A 16,336-nucleotide genomic window follows, 5' to 3' on the forward strand; every position below is an offset into this window, starting at 1 on the left:
AGACCCGGCCTGCTGCTGCTTTCTCCTTCCTCCCTCCCTGCCCCTCGGTTTCAAAGTAGATTAGAAATAACACGTGTCCCACATGGAAGCCTCTAGTTCCTCCTGAGTCAACTTTGATGGCGAGGCTCCAGAAAACCTTTGGCATGCTGTGTGGGATTTTTACATGGTGAGCTCGCGCTCTTGCCCTATTTAGTTGTCCAGTCTACATTCCTGAACATTGTGAACATTGAATGGGCCAACAAATCTGAAAATTAAACGAACTGATAAAGAAGGCCGTCAGCACAGAGCAGGCGCTGGTGTTCGCGCTCCTGGCGTGCGCTCTGCGGGGCGCGGGATGGCGGAGGGCGGGGTCCGGCTCCAGCTCAGGCTCCTGGGCCAGAACCGCGTCCAGAACCTTGTCTCCGGAAGCGGACAACGGGCTGGTTGTATCACCATTAGTGGCATTTGGTTTTCCTTCTTTTACATTGTGGGTTTGTTTTGCTTCTCTGGGGTTGCCAAAAACAAAATTAACCATCTCAGACCTTGTCGTTAACACAGGAGGAGCATTACTGGAGGAGGCCCTGGGGTTCTGTGGTTGAGGAGCTCAGTTCTGGTTCCGGGGAGCCCTTATCTGCCACCCACGGGTCCAAGGCACAGTCTGAGGCAGCAGGGCGGGGAGCCGAACTCACATCAACACAGATCGGGCCCAAGGGGACTTTGCTGCCTCTGCCTGGGGGCTCTAAAGCTTCATTTTCACGTGACGCACAGGGCTCAGACTGGCGGAAAAGTAGCAGAGCCCTGGGCATGGGCTGCACCTGGCCGTTGAGGGACAATGATGGAAATATTCCTCATTAGCACAAAACTGAGCACAGTCTGTGTGACAACGTGTCAAGGGAACTGCACACATCCTTTCAGAAAAAGTTCATAAAACGGAGAAAGCTTCGTTCCCAATCTAGATTTTTAACCTGTTGAATGCTGTCTAAATGGGTCATCTCGGGGTGCCCTCCACTCAACATGACCACGTCTGCCCCCTGCCCCACCTGTCTCCTCAGTCCTTCCTCCACACCTTTCAGGATGAGATGAAGCCCTCAGTCCAGCTGCACCCCTGCCCCACCCACCTTATCTCATGTGGCCCCGCTCCTCTCAGGCCGGACAGCCTTGCTTCTGGAGCACGTGAGCACAGCTTTGCCAGGCACTTTCTGAGTGCCCTGCAGGCGCCTCCTAGGAGTGGTCAGTGGTCAATCAGCTAATGAAGCTGCGTAGGACATGACCCTTGTTTACTGCAGAATGCCCAGAGCTGGCAGAATGTCTTATATGCGGGAGGTACCCAAAATGTATTTATCCAGGAAGTGATGATGGATAAGAGGAAGACAGAGAGCGAGGGAGAGAGGGGGAAGGGGCCCCTGAGGTGTAAATGAGCTGTGGCTGGGAGTGTGCAGGGAAACAGGGATAATTTCAAGATTCCTATCTGGAAGAAAATAAAAAGGTTTGTAGTTAGTTGAGATAAGGGTGGGAATAAGTGAATACTTATTCCCTTATATAGAAAGGGAAAGAGGTGGGAGGTGTTCTTGGAGCAGCCATATGTGGTTTTATGTAGCATGGGGAAGACTCAGCAGAAAGGAAAAAGAAAGAAGGCAAATTGACAGCATGAAGAAGAGCACCCAGGAGAGGCTACATGTGGTGAAGGAACCACAGTGCAGACTGAGGGCCCCAGAAAGGCTCCTCCCCACCCAAAACCTGACCAGTGGCCGGTGCTGGCAGCTCCCAGGCTGGGACGTCCCTCTGTCCCCTCTGTCACTTGTTTACACCCCTGCAAACCCTGCTGTGCTCTCCCAGGCCCTCTCTAGCCCGCTTCTCCCCAGAATGGGTACTTGGAATAACCCTCTCTTGTCCCCTCTGCCTTAGGAATTATTTTCAATAACGGACCTACCTGGAAGGACATCCGGCGGTTTTCCCTGACCACCCTCCGGAACTATGGGATGGGGAAACAGGGCAACGAGAGCCGGATTCAGAGGGAGGCCCACTTCCTGCTGGAAGCGCTCAGGAAGACCCAAGGTGCGTATCTGCTGCAGGGCCCAGTCCTCATGCAGACCAGGGGAGCAGGGAGCCCTGGCTGGGACTCCTAGACTGCATCTGAACCACAGGGACCTACGGACAAGGAGAGGGTCACGTGAGTCCACAGATACTGTGTTTTAGAACTCTAGTTTCCAGCTACACAGTTCAGGGAGCAAGGGTGGCCATTAAACATGTGACTTGTATCCTAGATACTGTTGAAAAGCAAAGGAAACTCAAACAGGTTCAGACATTCACTATCTTTTGTAAATCACCAGTTATCAGGGCACCTTCTCACAGGCCTTGGTGAACCTCAGCGGGTGACTGAGCCGGTGGAGGAGTCTCCTTGTGCCCATCTTCTGATTGCTCCGACTGCCTGTTTTCTAGGCCAGCCTTTCGATCCCACCTTCCTCATCGGCTGTGCGCCCTGCAACGTCATAGCCGACATCCTCTTCCGCAAGCATTTTGACTACAATGATGAGAAGTTTCTGAGGCTGATGTATTTGTTTAATGAGAACTTCCAGCTGCTCAGCACTCCCTGGCTCCAGGTGAAGCCACTTTCCTCTTTCATCAATCATCAACTGTATAGTTTACATTAGAAAAAGAAGGAAAATTCAGGTTATATGTGATAGACAGGCCTGCAAAAGCCAAAGAACATAGCTTCAAGGGGTGTTTGATTAGCCCAAATATTACTCCCAGAGTCATCTCTGGGGCCCTACGCACCCCCTTTCCTAACGTCAGGATGCGTATTGACCTGTGTGTGCATATTTGCCGTGCAGTGTGCACTGCTGAGGAGAATGGTGCCCAAGAAGGACACTGTTGACCCAAAATATTCCAAATAAACAATGATTACAGCCACAAATTCAGGTTTGGAGAATGTGTTGTTGTTCTAACAGAATTATGTTGCATCCAGAAGAAAATAGTAAAATATTTTTTTCCCTCTCTAGCTTTACAATAATTTCCCCAGCTTACTACACTACTTGCCTGGAAGCCATAGAAAAGTCATGAAAAATGTGGCTGAAATAAAGGAGTATGTGTCTGAAAGGGTGAAGGAGCACCTTCAATCTCTGGACCCCAACTGCCCCCGGGATCTCACAGACTGCCTGCTTGTGGAAATGGAGAAGGTAGGCTCGGCCCTCCCATGATGTGGGCTCTCCGGGGTGGGCAGAGAGTGCACGATTTCAGATTTACAGTGTGACCTGCACTCGCTGGTGTCCAGGCCTTCCAGCGCAGCACGCTCCTAGTTTCACACACACACTCTTGGCTTCAGCATGACCACTGGACGCAAGTCAGCCTGCCTGGCTGCCAAGCTGGCCTGGGGCTTTGGGGTGGTGTGGGTGGGCCCCTTAGCCCTCTCCAGGTCCCGCTGCTCAACCCTTTCTAGTCCACAGACTTTGAGAATTGCATTTTGTCTGAGGAGAAGCCCTCAGCCTTCCTTGTGGGCATGTACTCCCCAAGTGCACAGGTGCAAGACTTCCAGCCCTCCCCAGCTTCATCCACCTGCAGCCGCTCAGGACCCTGATCCCCTGCCTCCTTCCCAGCTTGGAGAAGCTTCTTGTGTCCTTGTCTTGTCCTTTCCTGTGGCTTGTGGCTCAAGAACAACATGTGGAGCCCACCCTGATTTCCCGGGACTGTCTGAGCATCTCTTCTACCAGTTTGGCCCCTCATGGCAGCAGACACTAGCCCTGTAGCAGGAGGGGTCAGCAGGAGCCGTTTAGCTCCTGCCTGAGCTATGACCAAGGTCAGGGGGATGTCGCCTCTCCCAGGGTGGCCCTCATGCTGTTGAGGGAGACAGAGCCCTGTCCTGCCCTCAGCAGGTCTCCAGGGAGCCTCAGTTTCCATGGCTGTGCGGGGGAGACGACCCTGTCTGTCACAGCTCCAAGTCACAGTTCCGCTGGGAGAGCCTCTTGGACACTGTCTCCTGTGTCCCTGTGGAGCTGGGAGGTGGCTGGTTCTGTGCTGAAAGGAGACAAGCAGCCCCTTCTCCTGTCTGTCTCTGGCATCACAGGAAAAGCACAGTGCAGAGCGCTTGTACACAATGGACGGTATCACCGTGACTGTGGCCGACCTGTTCTTTGCGGGGACAGAGACCACCAGCACCACTCTGAGATATGGGCTCCTGATTCTCATGAAATACCCTGAGATCGAAGGTAGGCAAGTGACTGGAGGGACACTGTGCGTGCGGATGCATCCCCCTGGATGGCCAGCCTTGCGCATTTTAGGCTGCAGCTTTCTGTTTGAAGCTGCTTGTTAGCCCTCACGGCGATGTGGTGAGATGGCTGGATGCACTGCTTTGAGGGGAGATGTTACTGTCTGTGCTGGACACCTGGTACTCTTGTACACTAGTTGGTCCATACCCCACGAAGAAGCCCCTGGTTGCAGGAAACATCCCAACACCAGAGTGGAGGGAGGTGGCTGGGTCTGCATTCTGCTCCATAAATAACCTGTTTATGACAGAGAAGATAATGTCCCAGTTCCCCCGAGTAAGACCTGGTCTTCTAGGCAGAGCAGGTGGGGAGGTTGGAGCTGGAGGGGAGGGTCCTTGCTGGGGCGTCTTCCTCAAATGCAGATGTGAGGAGGGAAGTCCAGGAAGAAGCAGCTACAGCTGCCCTGGACCCTCGTCATTCCTTCCCCAGGTCTCCTCCCAGCGGCACCTGGGGCAGTTGGGACTCGGTGCCTGGAGGAGGTGTGAGGGGTGTGGGCCTAGGTGGACAGAGGGTCGTGCCCTGAGAAGCACCCATCTGGGCCAAGTAGAGGTGATGTGAGGGCACCCGCATGCAAACAGGCCAGTCAGGGCTGGCTCCAAGTAAAGGGCAGGAAAGGGAGCTGCAGCCTGGCTGGAGACTGCCCGGGGGCCCAGAGCCCCTGCCTCTCGCTGGGCTGGACACAGGGCTGGGCAGCCTCTGCCCGAGGCAGTTCACAGCCAGAGTGGTGTGTGCCGCCCTCCTCAGAAAGCTGCTGCTAATGGTCACTTGTGGTCTTAAGGCTCGTCAGTTCCTGAAAGCAGGAATTACAGGCTATGAAGTTATTTCCCCCAAGAAAGTCGACATGTGACAGATCCAGGGTCAGACCCTAGGCTTTTCTTGTTCTTTGTTCTTCTTCTTCCTCTTTTTTTTTTTTTCTTTTTTGAGGGGACAGGTTCTCACTCTGTTGCCCAGGCTGTGCAGTGATGCAGTCATGGCTCACTGTAGCTTCTACCTCTTGGGCTCAAGTGATCCTCCCACCTCAGCCTCCCAAGTAACTGGGCCACAGGTGTGCACCACCACACCCAGCTGATTAAAAAATTTTTTAAAAATATTTTAGCTGGGCATGGTGGCTCACACCTGTAATCCTGACACTTTGGGAGGCTGAGGCGGGCCAATCATGAGGTCAGGAGATCAAGACCATCCTGGCCAACGTGGTGAAATCCCGTCTCTACTAAAATACAAAATAAGTAGCCGGGTGTGGTTGCATGCGCCTGTAGTCCCTGCTAATTGGGAGGCTGAGGCAGGAGAATCACTTGAACCCCGGTTTCACTGAGTCGAGATCACGCCACTGCACTCCAGCCTGGTGACAGAGCAAGACTCTGTCTCCAAAATAAAAATTTTTGTTTGTAGAGACAGGGTGTCACTACGTTTCGCAGGCTGGTCTTGAACTCCTGGGCTCAAGTGACCCTCCTGCCTTGGCCTCCCAAAGTGCTGGGGTTACAGGTGTGGCCACCATGCCCCATCCCTGGCCTTTGCTTTTTCAATCACATGGAAATGTGAAGGGTCAAGGAGCCAAAACTTTAGGGAAGGAATCATTGCATGGATCTGCAGCGATTATAAGAGAACTTTTGACTACTCTGCACTAGGGGAACCATGGACTCAAAAAATGTTTTAAATTATTACTTATGAGGAGGTTCCAATATAGACAAAAGGAAAATAAATATGATTGACATGCCTATATCTATTGCCAAACTTAACATTTATTAACATTTTGTGATACTTACGTCAGAACTCTTCAAAAGAAAACGTGTTAGGGCCAGGCACAGTGGCTCACACCTGTAATCCCAGCACTTTGGGAGGCTGAGGCAGGAGGATCACTAGGTTAGGAGATCGAGACCATCCTGGCTAACACGGTAAAACCCTGTCTCTACTGAAAATACAAAAAATTAGCCAGGCGTGGTGGCGGGCACCTGTAGTCCCAGCTACTTGGGAGACTGAGGCAGGAGAATGGCGTGAACCCAAGAGGTGGAGCTTGCATTGAGCCGAGATCGTACCACTACACTTCAGCCAGGGTGACAGAGCAAGACTCCATCTCAAAAAAAAAAAAAAAAAAGAAAACGTGTTACAGAGCCAGCCAAAGTCCACCTCCTCACATCTCCCCACCTCTTTCCCCCAAGATGGTTCCAGAATTGCTGTGTGGCTTTGCACCTTTAACAGTTATTAATTATCAGCAGAACATTCATATTATTGCTGTATGTGTTTAATATTTTACCTGGGTACTGTACATAAAATTTCACAGCTTGTTTTTTTTTTCACTCAATGTATGATGACGTTCCATAGGAAAGTCCAAACACGGGAAGTCTAGGCAACTTGCCCAAGACATCTGTTACCTCTGTCAGAAAGACAGAGACTTTCAGACTTCAAGAAGTAGACCCTGCATGTCTGATTCTGTTCTGTAAACCCCCTTCATACTCAGAAGCATGCAATAAACCAGCCGCAGGTAGTTACCAATGCAAAGATTTCCCTCCTAGAAGAAATGTCCAAAACATGTTCATTTTTCTGTACTCTTGACATGAAGAGAAGAACTGAATAAGCCATCATCAACTAAGATAATGGATGCCAAACATCCTGTAAATAACCTCATAGAGTTTAGCTCTCACCAACATTTTGGAGAATTTTCCAGTAATTCAAAGGACCTAGGGAACCATAAAAGTACTGCTTAGAATGCTCCATAAGTATCTTCTGGGTGGGTAGGGGAGTGGATGGGAGGGTGGATGAATAGGTGGATGGGCAGATGGTTGGATGAATGACTGGTACGTGGATGAATGGGAGGGTGGATGGATGGGTGGTTGGATGGATAGGTGGGTGGTTGGATGGATGGGTGGATGGCTTGTTGGCTGGGTGGGGTGGGTGGATGAATGGGTGGGTGGGTGGGTGGTGGATGGATGGAGGGTGGATGGATGGATGGAGGGGTGGATAGATGGAGGGGTGGGTGGATGTGAAGATGAGTAGATGGTAAAAGGGTGATTGAATAGATGGGTGGATGATGGGTGGGTGTCCAACTGGCCAGGAACCAATCCCTTAAATTTGTCCCATTCATATCCTGGCAGAGAAGCTCCATGAAGAAATTGACAGGGTGATTGGGCCAAGCCGAATCCCCGCCATCAAGGATAGGCAAGAGATGCCCTACATGGATGCTGTGGTGCATGAGATTCAGCGGTTCATCACCCTAGTGCCCTCCAACCTACCCCATGAAGCAACCCGAGACACCATTTTCAGAGGATACATCATCCCCAAGGTCCAGCGTGAGCCTGGAGCACACAGCATGAACACCATCCTATCAGCTAATCGTCTTCATGCCAGGGAGCAGGATGGGGGCCCCAAGACCCCTCCCTTTGGCAGGGGTGACCAGAGAGGTGGAGGAAATCTGGAAAATGCCTCAGCAGTTAATGTCTGGGACTGTAGTGAATTCTAATGCCAGGAACAAACAATCACAACCAGCCTTGGGGTTAATCCTATGAGAAGATTAGGGCTTTCATCTTCATTTAGACCTGACCCCTGACTGCTTTCTATCTAATCCTTCACTAAGCAACTCCCTCAGCTGGAAATATACTATCCTCTATTGCATAATATTCAAAACAGCATTCGTCACTGGGGGTTTCTAGGTGAAAGCCCACATTTTGTTAACATGACTCACTGAGACAAGTCTTTGTTTCTTACAGGGCACGGTCATAGTGCCAACTCTGGACTCTGTTTTGTATGACAACCAAGAATTTCCTGATCCAGAAAAGTTTAAGCCAGAACACTTCCTGGATGAAAGTGGGAAGTTCAAGTACAGTGACTATTTCAAGCCATTTTCCGCAGGTGAGAACGATCAGAGGCAGCACCTTCCCTAGAGGAGCAGCCCACACTCCTCATGTCCACTCCACGTGTGCTCTGCCCTCATCCCAGGCACCCACTGACACCCCAAACCTCACTGTGTGTCCTGTTTCTATTGACAACATGACCCACATGTACTCTTCCCTGTTCAGGGAAGTTACATAACATCTTTCAGCAGCAATCCTGGGAATGAAGTGTTGTAGGTGGATTTTTTCCCCAAAGACTAGATATTTTACATCATTCATTGCTAAATTCTGTTCCTATTTTAACAAGACTTAGTGAAAAGCTCTCAAAGCCATATTATCCAGTTCTCCCTAATTGTAAACCAGAGCTACTAAACAAAACCTAAGCTTTGGTTACCTAGAATCATCACAGGAAGCATCAAAGCCTTCCTGGGATGTGACTCAGTGACTCTCTTTGAGGCACTTGTCCTCCTTCCCAGGGCCTCATCTTAGGGATTGTTGTGGGAAGATCACACAACAACTCCATACTTTTCACACCCAATGCTGGAGCCCCAGCTTCTAACAGGGCCCTACTTCCCTCCTGTAGGCATCACTGGTGAGCACTGGGGGTGGCTTCTTTACTGGGCAGACACTGTCTTCCCAACTTAACACGGGTTTTGCAATTGAGCTCTGGATAATTGAGGTTGATGAAGGCTGGTCCCTGAATTAGTCAGTGTCGCTGGTATTCTTCCACTCAAGTACATTTTGTGCTGCTTTTAATAGACAGAGAGGGGTGAGTCCTGCCTTGTCATGGCCGTTTGCCCACAGCCTCCTCCCCGCTTCCCCTAGTCTCACTGTTAACAGCGTCGTGTCTCTGAAACTCCCTCAGTGTCTCATCAATACCATTGTTACTTCTAGGAAAACGAGTGTGTGTTGGAGAAGGTCTGGCTCGCATGGAGTTGTTTCCATTATTTTCTGCCATTTTGCAGCATTTTAATTTGAAGCCTCTCGTTGACAGAAAGGATATCGACTTCAGCCCTGGAAACATTGGGTTTAACTGCATCCCACCATGTTTCAATCTCTGTGTCATTCCCCGTTCATGAGTGTGAGGATGTCGCCCTGATCCCTCCGATTTCAAACAAGTTTTCAAATGGTTTGAGGTCAGCTTTCCTCAAACCTATTCCTTTCTTTGCCTATGAATATTTGAAAATAAATATTTTCCCAGAATATAAATAAATCATCACATGATTATGCTACCTGCACATGAAGTCATGGAATACCTTAATTGTTAAAGTGATTCTCACAGAGAGAGGTTTTTGTTTGTTTGTTTGGTTTTGGAGACAGTTTCACTCTTGTTGCCCAGGGTGGAGTGCAGTGGTGCTACCTTGGCTTTCTCCAGGAGAAGCTAAAAGAGCAGACTTACTGAGTCTTCTGGCCTATGTCTTTCTCCTGTGCTGGATGCTTCCTGCCCTCAAACATCAGACTCCAAATTCTTCAGCTTGTGGACTCTTGAACTTACACCAGTGGTTTGCCAGGGACTCTCAGGCCTTTGGCCACAGACTGAAGGCTGCACTGTCGGCTTCCCTACTGTTGGGGTTTTGGGGCTCAGACTTGCTTCCCTCCGTGTCCTGGGTTCAAGCGATTCTCCTGCCTCAGCCTTCCAAATAGTTGGGATTACAGGCACCCACCACCACACCCAGCTAATTTTTTGCATTTTTAGTAGAGACAGCACTTCACCATGTTGGTCAGGCTGGTCTCGAACCCCTGACCTCAGGTAACTCGCCACCTCGGCCTCCCAAAGAGCTGGGATTACAGGTGTGAGCCACCATGCCTAGCCAGAGAGAGGTTTTAAATATATGTTTCTTTTAATATTAAATTGTAATGTGAGTTTCATGTTACTGAAAAGCTCTTCAATCTAGGATCAATCACTTCAGTGTCAGAAACATATTGAGGTGGGGAATTTGTATTAGTCAGGTTTCTCTAAAGGGACAGAAACAGTAGGATAGATGTATATATGAAGGGGAGTTTATTAGGAGAATTGACTCACACGATCACAAGGTGAAGTCCAACAATAGGCCATCTGCAAACTTAGGAGCAGGGAAGCCAGTCCGAGTCCCAAAACCCCAACAGTACAGTGCAGTCTTCAGTCTGTGGCCAAAGGCCCGAAAGTCCCTGGCAAACCACCGGTGTGAGTTCAAGAGTCCAAAGCTGAAGAACTTGGAGTCTGATGTTTGAGGGCAGGGAGCATCCAGCATGGGCAAAAGATGAAGGCCGGAAGACTCAGTAAGTCTGCTCTTTTCAGCTTCTCCTGCCTACTTTATTCTCATCACATTAGCAGCTGATTAGACGGTACCCACCCAGGTTGAGGCTGGGTGTGCCTCTCCCAGTCCACTGACTCGAGTGTTAATCTCCTTTGGCAGCACCCTCACAGACACACCCAGGGACAAGACTTTGCATCCTTCAATCCAGTCAAGTTGACACTCAATATTTGAGTGCAAGGGAGAATTTCTTTTCTTACTCTGTTATCTCAGCACAGGCATCAAAGGAGAACATTGATAGGTGCTGACCCTTAACACTTATAGAATATGACTTTGTTAAGAAATAAAAGCTTCCAGTTAAATGCTCTAATATGACTTGAAATGTGATTACAATTTTAATTCAGAAATCCACAAATTCAATTAATTAAACCCTGCTACAGTAATCTCAGTGAAATCTTTCTAATCTCAAATTGGTTTCCTAACTGACCCCATTTTGTTCTTTGAAGTCTATAGCTACACAGTTACTCTGCTTTGCCTTTATTTGGGGTATCCTCCTCAAACATAAATGTGAGGATTTAACTGCTTCCTTTGTATGAGAATTGTTTCCTGTGTTTTGTTTGTACATGAAACTTCCAGCATCACATTTTTCTACAATCTGAGAATGGAAGAAAGGGTTGGTGCAGTACAGACTTTCAATGAATGCAATTGTACTCTGGAAAAAAAGGAAGAATTTTAAAAGTGCAACACAAATTGAACTTTAAAAATTCAGAAATAAGAAAGAAGGAGGAAATAAAAACTACAAAAAGGAAAAGAAAAATTGAAAAGTTTCCCAAACCCCAGCACTAAAAGGCAGCTCCCATTTGGTGCTTACCCTCTGCTATTTAGGTTTGCAGATGACTAATTGTCATCATTTCAAAAATGCAGTCATTCTACGGATGCTACTTAATTTCTTCATTCTTTTAACAATATGCTCTGGATGACTGCATGTGACATTAGCTCTTTTTCTGTAATGTTTTAAACATTTTATTGTAAATTATTTCACATGTGAAGACAAGTATAAGATAAATATAACAAATACCTGTGTACCTACCATCTAGCTTTATCAAATTTTAATATTTGCCAAATTTATATCAGATTTTCCAAGGAAACAAATTATTACAAATATAGGTAAAGGCCCTTTATGTCAATGCCCACCAGGGGGTCATAAGCCCACTTCTCCCATGCTTATTTTTTATTGACAAACCTTGAAGTTTTGGGCCATTTTCTGAGTAGGAATGTTATGCTATTATTTTACTTGCATTTCCCTGATGAGTGGTGCCGTTGAACACGTTTTCCTGTGTTTGTTGGTCTTGGAGGTTTTACGGTATGTGAGTTACCTTTTTAAATCTTGGTGTGTGTTTAGTGTTGAGTTTTTTATCATTGTGAATTTGCAGGAGATTATTATAAATTATATATCCTACCCCTATATTGTCTCATATATATAATTATAGTCTCTTTAGCCTATATGTGGCTTATATTTTAATGGCACTTACAATTTTATTTAATAAAAATATTCCATTTTAATATAGCTAATGACTTTGGTTTGTGCTCTACTTCAGGCATTTTCTCTATCTTTACATAATAAAAATATCCTCCTGTATTTTCTTCTGTTTTTAAATCTTTCCATATCACATTTACGTGTTAATGTTTATGGTGTGAGGTGGTGTGGTAGATTTCTTAAATGGCCACAAATTCTTCTCTTTCAACACCTGCCAAACCTTCAACCTGGTCCGGCCACTCTGCCTGCTCACTGAGCCATTGTCCAGTCTCCCTGGCAGCTCCTGGACTTAGGGGATGCCTTTGCCAAGGTTCTGTCTCCGTCTGGGGCTTCCCATAGAAGACCCCGCCCTAGAGACTTAATGTAAAGGAGCTCAATGCGAAAGAAATGGGGAAGCAGCATCCCCTTCTCAGGACCCCCAGTCTTCTCACAATAAGGAAAGCTCCTGTGGGTCCATGCTCTGCCACCTGCTATCTATTTAATTTTTAGACATGAGATTTCCTCCTCGTTTTATTTTCTGTCTTTTTAAAATTTAACGTGTATGTTTTAGGTATACAACGTGATATATGTAGTAAAATAATTACTATAAGCAGAACAAATTAACATATCCATGACGTCACAGTTACCCATTTTTCCCCTCTGTGGAAGCATTAGATATAAGCTTCACATTTAGCCAAACTCCTGAGAGCAATGCACTGTTATTAACTGTCATCCTCAAGCTGTGCAGTGGATCTTCGAACTCCTGAGTTCAGTGCATTGTTATTAACTGTAGTGCTACTGATGTACACTAGAACTTCCAGCTCCTGAGAGCAATGCACCGTTATTAACTGTAGTCCTCATGCTGTACAAGAGATCCTCCAACTCCCGAGTGCAGTGCTCTGTTATTAAGTGTAGTCCTATTGCTGTACACTGGATCCTCCAACTCCCGAGTGCAATGCAATGTTATTAACTGTAATCCTATTGCTGTACTCTAGACCTTCCAAGTACTGAGTGCAATGCTCTGTTATTAACTGCAGTCCTATTGCTGCACACTGGGTCTTCCAACTCCTGGGTGTAATGCACTGTTATTAACTGTATTCCTACTGCTGTACAGGGATCGCTTAACCTCTTTGTGCTGCACATTTGCTACTTTGTATCCTTTGACCCATATGTCACTATTTTCTTCCTTTCACCGGAGGCTGGTGAAACCTTTTAAATACATTACAGCTGAATCACTCATCTCAGGTCCCTTGACTAATCCAGCACCACTTCTTGCCTCTGCTGCTGTGGCTGTAGCCTCAGACAGATGCCTGTCCCTCCACCCACACAGTGGCCAGCGGGACTCTGGAGAAGATGGGCCTCATCCTCCTCAGCACTCACAGGTCCCCGACCACCGCACAGGAGGAGACCCAATCTTTCGGTGGCTGCAGGCTCCGTGGGACCTGTCTCCTGCCTCTCCTCCTCCCCTGCCTGAACACAGCCCCTGCCAGCAGCACCTCCCTGCCCTCTGCCCTTCAGAGTTCTCATGAGCATGCCCTGCACCTCGCTATCCTCTTTTTGGGTGGAGTGGTCTGTCTCCCACACTTGAATGTAGGTTCAAAGACGGCAAGGTTCTGGCTGTTCCCTGGTTTGTTCCCAGTCAGCAATACCGTGTGGCACCGACTAGGTGCTCAGAAATCTTTGTTGAATGCTTAATAAGTGATTTGTTCAACTTCAGATAATAGAACCAAATTATGAGAAAACGAGACGAGAAAGATGACCCCAGCATAGAAAAGAAAGAGCCCCATGTGCTGGGCCTTCTCCAGTCACCCACCCGCCCCTCTGTGGCCCCAGATATTTGCAGCCCTACATTGTGGCTTAGTTCACTCAGCACAAAGCCCATGGTGGTGGGTAGGATGGAGGGATCAGCCTCCAGGGGAGGCAAGAGGGAGTGGTTTACGCCTCTGACGTCCACCCGTGAACCATGAAAAAGAGGGCTCTCGCTTCTGCCCCCCAGCTGGCTGAGAAGCACGGGCCTGTGTACTCGCTGCATCTGGGCTCCAGCGTGTGGTCATGCTCCATGGGTACCAACCCTTGAAGGACGTCCTCTGTGGCCAGGCCGTTGACTTCGGAGGCAAAGGGAGATTCCCAATCTTAGCTGACATCCTCAAAGGATAGTTTGTCTCCAGCCTCAGCACTCCTCAGTTGGGCCTCAGATTTTTCAGTTTTCTGTTGCAAACAGCCCTTCCTGTGTGGCTGGAGCATGTGGTGCTAGGCACTAACTCCAGACTCTGAGTCATCACTACCCTGGCATAGCCCAGCCAACGGGCACTGTGCCTCTGTTCACTCAGATCCACCAGCTCTTTCTCTCTTGTGCCCTTCCATTCGTTTTTTCTGAACATGCCAATTTGCCTGGCTTTTTGAGGGCAAAAGAGGCCAGCTGCAAGGGTGCAGTATATGGTTGTGATGTAGGGAGAAGAACGTGAGGGGGTGTCGCTCCGACAGGCTCCATCTTACCCTTGCTCATTTACACTTGTGGTTTGTGCAAATTACTTGCACTTTCTGAAGTCTCATATTCATCTTTAAAGAAAGATTAACATGTCCACTCTCCACAGAGTTGTGCTAAGTGAATGGTAGATACTCTATTGATTTGGTTGTGGATGAAATCTGTTGGATTGATTTGACAACTTCAAGTAGCCTCGTTAGCCCCTGCACTGGACAAGGAAAGAAAGGAGTGGACACTCAGATATGCTCTCTCAGTGCCCGCACCCCCCCACCCCCATACTGCCTTGCAGATTTTTACTTCAAGCGCAATCTTAGTGATGCTATTGGGGAAAGCATGGATATGTTCTGAGTGCTCTCATACATCTTCCCTCATGCCCAGCTGCTAGGTGGGTGAGCACAGGGTTCAAAACCAACTTCACTGCTGCTAAATTTTACAGTGTCTGAAGGGCTGGTGGGCAATATGTGCCCATGTTGCTGTCTTATAAGGAACCATTATTCCCCGAGGATGCTCTTAGAACATTCTCTTAGGTGTTCTGACATTTCATCAGTGTGTGTCCGAGGTGTGATTGACATTTGGCATTTGCTTAAAATCTGACAACTCCTGTCTCTTTAACTTGAAGAAATTTTCTCCTGTTATACTGTGATTTTTTCTCAAATTGTCTCTATTCTCTGCTTCTAGAATTACTATAGGGAGGATATTCAATCCATGCTCTTTTTCTGCCTTTAACTCTCACTCATGCATAAACACCTTCATGTGCTCCCTCTTTCTCCCATGTCACCCCATCTTTACTTCTCTATTAGGGGAAATGTCCTTCACTTTGTCTTTTAGATCACCAGCTTAGTGTTAAGCCTTGTTGCCTCTGTTCCATTTTACTCACCAGTCAGCTTTCATAAACCTTTTCTGAAGTATAAAAGGTAGTCAGAAAAGTGCAGAAGCCATAAGTGTACAACTCAATGGATGATCACTAATGAACACACGCGTGTAACCACTACTTAGATCAAGGAACAGAAGTCTCCTCTTGCCTCTTCATAGGTGCCAAATATTCTGACATCTAACACCACAGTTTAATTTTCCCTGGGTTTGAACTGTACTTAAAGAGAATTAAACAGCGGGCACTCCTTAGGATCTGGCCTCAGTGCAAAAGTGTGTCTGTGAGATTCATCCACGTTGTACATAGGCGTGACACATTCGTTTTCATTACTGTATAATATTCTACTCAATGGACATTACTTCTCTATTTGACTATTGATTGGTATTTGGATTGTTTTCAGTTTGATTATGACCAGTAATGTTGCTGGGAATGCATTTAAACACATGTCCTCCTGTTGGGCCGTGTCTGCTAAGGCAGAAGACACAAATATCCTTGGGCCAGTAATGTTATCCCCAGGTCTATCTCAGACACAAATGAACACATAAGCCCCCATGAAATACTGGAATCATTTTCCTTCTACCTAAAATACAACCTTTAAGAGCACATATTTTGTGCTGTTTTTCTGCTGACAAAGTTAGTGATACTTCTTGCCTCCAAATGCCTTAAGTTCACTGTAATTTCTAAAGAAATTTTCAGTAATATAGAATCCTAGATTAGTGATTATTTTCTATCAAGCATGTGAAGATATTTCCTTTTTCTGAGTTCTGGTTTCTATTGTTTCTGTCACAAAATCATAGTAAATCTTATTGCCGCCCTCTTGAAGGTGATTTGTATATTTTCTTCCCTGGATGCTTTTATCTCTTTATTTTTTTATTCTCATTAGTTTTCACGTGAGTTGCCTAAATTTGGTTTTATTTGTATTTATCTAGTTGCTTCATTAAAGAAAATAAGTGTTGATTTGCAAAAATTCAGTCATTATCCTGTCCAGTATTGCTTCTGCCATATTTCCTCTCTCCTCTCCTTCTGGAACTTCAACTACACATGTCCGGTCTTTTCACTCTATCCCAAATATTTCTTATGTTCTTTTGGAATTTTAACTTTTATTGTTTGGCCTAGGTATTTTTGTCTTATCTTTCAGTTCACTAATTCTCTCTTCAGCTGTGTATAA

At 47.0% G+C, this 16,336-nt stretch overlaps 1 protein-coding gene across 2 annotated transcripts in view; it reads left to right on the forward strand.

Annotated features, from left to right (window-relative positions):
- The window catches only part of LOC126963295 (cytochrome P450 2E1-like), a 114,617-nt gene extending 105,332 nt beyond the window's left edge, over positions 1-9,285 (forward strand). For both annotated transcript variants that reach the window (XM_050805514.1, XM_050805513.1), the window contains exons 4-10: positions 1,885-2,034; positions 2,419-2,579; positions 2,979-3,155; positions 4,040-4,181; positions 7,328-7,515; positions 7,940-8,081; positions 8,957-9,285. In XM_050805514.1, coding sequence (XP_050661471.1) covers positions 1,885-2,034; positions 2,419-2,579; positions 2,979-3,155; positions 4,040-4,181; positions 7,328-7,515; positions 7,940-8,081; positions 8,957-9,141 — 1,145 coding nt within the window. In that variant the 3' untranslated portion in view covers positions 9,142-9,285. The remainder of the gene's footprint in view (positions 1-1,884; positions 2,035-2,418; positions 2,580-2,978; positions 3,156-4,039; positions 4,182-7,327; positions 7,516-7,939; positions 8,082-8,956) is intronic.
- Positions 9,286-16,336: the final 7,051 nt, after the last annotated feature.

Source organism: Macaca thibetana, chromosome 9 (assembly GCF_024542745.1).
Source record: "Macaca thibetana thibetana isolate TM-01 chromosome 9, ASM2454274v1, whole genome shotgun sequence".
Lineage (NCBI taxonomy): Eukaryota > Metazoa > Chordata > Mammalia > Primates > Cercopithecidae > Macaca > Macaca thibetana.